The sequence below is a fragment of the Stomoxys calcitrans genome, chromosome 3 (genome assembly GCF_963082655.1).
Source record: "Stomoxys calcitrans chromosome 3, idStoCalc2.1, whole genome shotgun sequence".
NCBI lineage: Eukaryota > Metazoa > Arthropoda > Insecta > Diptera > Muscidae > Stomoxys > Stomoxys calcitrans.
Window position 1 is genome coordinate 72,930,757 of NC_081554.1, and position 4,648 is coordinate 72,935,404.

The 4,648-nt window shown below is 35.3% G+C and overlaps 1 protein-coding gene across 1 annotated transcript; it reads left to right on the forward strand.

Annotated features, from left to right (window-relative positions):
- The first annotated feature begins 3,230 nt into the window (after nt 1-3,230).
- Nucleotides 3,231-3,834, forward strand: LOC106087374 (uncharacterized). The gene is made up of 2 exons (XM_013252399.2): nt 3,231-3,323; nt 3,401-3,834. The coding sequence occupies exons 1-2, from the start codon at nt 3,296-3,298 to the stop codon at nt 3,832-3,834; spliced, it is 462 nt and encodes a 153-aa protein (XP_013107853.2). The 5' UTR covers nt 3,231-3,295.
- The last annotated feature ends 814 nt before the right edge of the window (nt 3,835-4,648 follow it).

Here is a 4,648-nt window from a genome sequence, read left to right on the forward strand (position 1 = left end):
TTATTGGGTTGCCCAAAAAGTAATTGCGGATTTTTAAAAGAAAGTAAATGCATTTTTAATAAAACTTAGAATGAACTTTAATCAAATATACTTTTTTTACACTTTTTTTCTAAAGCAAGCTAAAAGTAAAAGCTGATAACTGACAGAAGAAAGAATGCAATTACAGAGTCACAAGCTGTGAAAAAATTTGTCAACGCCGACTATATGAAAAATCCGCAATTACTTTTTGGACAACCAAATAATATTTGGTCGAAATCGGAACATTTTTCGATATAGCTGCTATGGGGCATAATGTATAAATTTTCACCGGATTTTGATGAAAGGTGGTTTACATATATATTACCCGAGGTGGTGGGTATCCATAGTTGGGCCCGGCCAAACTTTACGTCTTTGTACTTGTTTCAATTTGGCCTAGATCGGTCCAGATTTGTATATAGCTGCAATATAGCCCGATCTCTCGATTTAAGGTCTTGAGCCCATAAAAGGCGCATTTATTATTCGATTTTGCTGATATTTGGGACAGTGAGTTAAGTTAAGCCCCTCCACATATTTCTGCAATTTGCATATAGCTGCCATATAGACCGATATCTCGATTTAAGGTCTTGGGTCCATAAAAGGCGTCTTTATAATCCAATGTCACCGTTATTTGGGACAATGGGTTTTATTAGGCTTTTCGGCATTCATGTCATTTAGAGTTCAGATCGGTCTATATTTGGATATAGCTACCAAAAAGACCAATATTTTGTTCTACAATATTGAACAATATCTTACACTCATTAGACCATTAAATGTCTGTGCCGAATTTGGTCCAAATCGGACCCTACTTCACTATAGCTGCTATGGGGGAGACATAAATTATGCATGTTCACCGAATTATAAAGAAAGGTTTTTACATATTGGGTTGCCCAAAAAGTAATTGCGGATTTTTCATATAGTCGGCGTTGACAAATTTTTTCACAGCTTGTGACTCTGTAATTGCATTCTTTCTTCTGTCAGTTATCAGCTGTTATTTTTAGCTTGCTTTAGAAAAAAAGTGTAAAAAAGTATATTTAATTAAAGTTCATTCTAAGTTTTATTAAAAATGCATTTACTTTCTTTTAAAAAATCCGCAATTACTTTTTGGGCAACCCAATATATACCTGAAGTGGTTCACATCACAAGTTTGGCCCTGTCGAACTTAACGCTTTTTAAATTGTTTGACTTTCAATATTTAAACCAAGTATTGCCCGAATCGGTTCACAACCTGATTTGAACCTGTCTCTTGGTTATCCTTGTTAAGCTGTTAAGCTGCAGGAGCTCACATTACCTGTTTTCCTGTTTTAAGTTTCTGCCTTTGCAGTGAACCAGTACACAGAACTTGACAAATACTCATGGAGGGTATATAAAATTCAAGTTTCACCTATACTTATTTAAGTATTGGCATCACTGTGGGCCAAATTGAGGGAACTCACATATTGGGTTGCCCAAAAAGTAATTGCGGATTTTTCATATAGTCGGCGTTGACAAATTTTTTCAACGTCTTGTGACTCTGTAATTGCATTCTTTCTTCTGTCAGTTATCAGCTGTTACTTTTAGCTTGCTTTAGAAAAAAAGTGCGCGAAATTTTGTTTACATTTGTTTGTTTGGCGTCAATTTTAATATGGGTACCACATGTATTGAAAGAAATTCATTTAACAAACCGAATCAACGCTTGTGATACGCACCTTAAACGCAATGAATTCGATCTGTTTTTAAAACGATTTATAACTGGAGATGAAAAATTGATTGTTTACAACAACGTTAGTCGAAAACGATCATGGTCCAAGCATGGTGAATCAGCTCAAACCACTTCAAAGGCTGATATCCACCAAAAGAAGGTTATGCTGTCTGTTTGGTGGGATTGGAAGGGTGTGGTATATTTTGAGCTGCCTCCAAGGAACCAAACGATTAATTCGGATGTTTACTGTCAACAATTGGACAAATTGAATACAGCCATCAAGGAGAAGCGACCAGAATTAGTCAATCGTAAAGGTGTCATATTCCACCAGGACAACGCTAGACCGCACACATCTTTGGTCACTCGCCAAAAACTGAGTGAGCTTGGCTGGGAACTTTTGATGCATCCGCCATACAGCCCTGACCTTGCACCATCAGACTACCATTTATTTCGATCTTTGCAGAACTCCTTAAATGGTAAAACTTTCGGCAATGATGAGGCTATAAAATAGCACTTGGCTCAGTTTTTTGCAGATAAAGGCCAGAAGTTCTATGAGCGTGGAATACTAAATTTGCCAGGAAGATGGCAAAAGGTTATCGAACAAAATGGCAATTATATATTTGATTAAAGTTCATTCTAAGTTGTATTAAAAATGCATTTACTTTTTTTTTAAAAAATCCGCAATTATTTTTTGAGCAACCCAATAATTGATCTAACCATACTTTCTTAGTGCCTAGTAAGATAATAAGTTGATGTAATTGCATCAAATAATCCGTGGCCGAGAATATATTCTTAGCATGTCAATTGTTTAGAGACCATATTTTTATGCGAAATCGATATTTTGCCATCAATTATTTGGCAAATGCGGTTGTACTTTGTAATTGAATTAAATTTTGTCTTCAGAACTTTGAATATGCATGTTTGTATCCAAAATACCACCGCATATGCAGAATAATTAAGGCAAAATAGCAATCTTGTATACAAATCCGTACTTCACTTATGATGTAGATTCCATGAAAATCAACTTCTTCAGCATTATCATTTTCAATGTAGGCTGATGTAGGTATGAAAGGGGATTTTTTACAAGAGTTTTATATTATTTGCAAATCATTTATCGAACATTAAACAACAACAATTATGCAATACTTGCATATGACCCAGTGATTGGCTTTAGAGATAGTAATCAAAGTTTTATCTGTATTTACAACATTCAGAAGAGATAAGAAAACATTACGATATCATTACTATGAGAGCATCTAAGAGGTGTATGTAATTCATTTTAATCGAATCATTTATAGACCGAATATTAAGCGCCTTTACAGTGTGCTTAACACACTTAAATAGCAAGAATGACTTCTTATAAGATTAGCTATACTTTACAGATAAGATAGATGTTTGAAAGAAAACTACAATAATAGGTTTCTCAGAATATGTTATTTATCTAAACGAAGTAGTGGCACTAATGATTAGAAAATATAAAAACGCTCAAGTTATTCAAGACAAAATGGCTGGCGGCTATATAATAACAGCGAGCCACCAGTTAAATCAGTTTCATTACTGTAGCCACAGAAAGAGCACCTTCAGATATAACTCTCAAAGATGGTTAATCGGAACCTGAAACATACTTGTAAGAACGAACTAGCTAATACTTTTAACCATAAAACTTTAGTAAGATGAAGAAATAAAAATCATTTCAAATTACAGATTTGATCATCTTACTCAGCATACTGCAGCAGTGTCAGCAAATGAGATGCATTTCCATTATCAATCAGCAGGCCACAGAATCATCAATCGCACAGATTCGCTGCGATCGCAATACAACTTGTCCCACAACGATTCGAACAACCACCCCATTGCCTTCAGTCATACCACAAACTCCTATTTGTAGACAATCGGCCAGTGTCTCTGTGTTGACGCAACTTATTGCGACTTCGTGTCATGACTGCTCCAATCCCAGCTGTTTATCTTCCCCTGAAGGTGCATCATTTCCTTATCCCAATCATTGTCAATATTTTTGGAAATGTCAATATGGCATGCCAACGATTTGCTATTGTCCAAATGGTATGTGGTTTGACCGTCAGCGTTCGATGTGTGACTATTGTCCCAATGTTACGAATTGTCCGGCGAATGTAAACTGAATTGAAAACTACAATAAATTGAGATATGCTATAAATGAAAAATGACTTAGGCGAACAATGCAAATATGGATTTATCAAGGCAATGAAATTTTCTTATTATAATAAAACAGTATAAAAGCATTACAATCGTAATTTTTTTAGTGAGATGTCATATTGTGCAAATAAAGTGTTTATTTGGTTTGGATAGGTGAAATAGACTCTCAATATGGAATAACTGAAAGTGTTAAGAGAAGCTCACATTATTATACCCCTACCAAAGGATGGCGGTATGCTAATTTCGTCATTCTGTTTGTAACACCTCGAAATATGCGTCTGAGACCCCATAAAGTATTGGGTTGCCCAAAAAGTAATTGCGGATTTTTCATATAGTCGGCGTTGACAAATTTTTTCACAGCTTGTGGCTTTGTAATTGCATTCTTTCTTCTGTCAGTTATCAGCTGTTACTTTTAGCTTGCTTTAGAAAAAAAGTGTAAAAAAAGTACATTTGATTAAAGTTCATTCTAAGTTTTATTAAAAATTCATTTACTTTCTTTTAAAAAATCCCCAATTACTTTTTGGGCAACCCAATATATATGTTCTTGATCGTCACGTCAATTTTTTAAGTCGATCTAGCCATGTCCGTCCGTCCGTCCGTCCGTCTGTCTGCCGAAATTAAGCTAACTTTCGACGGTGTAAAGCTAGGCGCTTGAAATTTTGCACAAATACTTCTTATTAGTGTAGGTCGGATGGTATTGTAAATGGGTTTGAATCGGTCCATGTTTTGGTATGACTGCCATATAAACCGGTCTTGGGTCTTGACTTCTTGAGCCTCTAG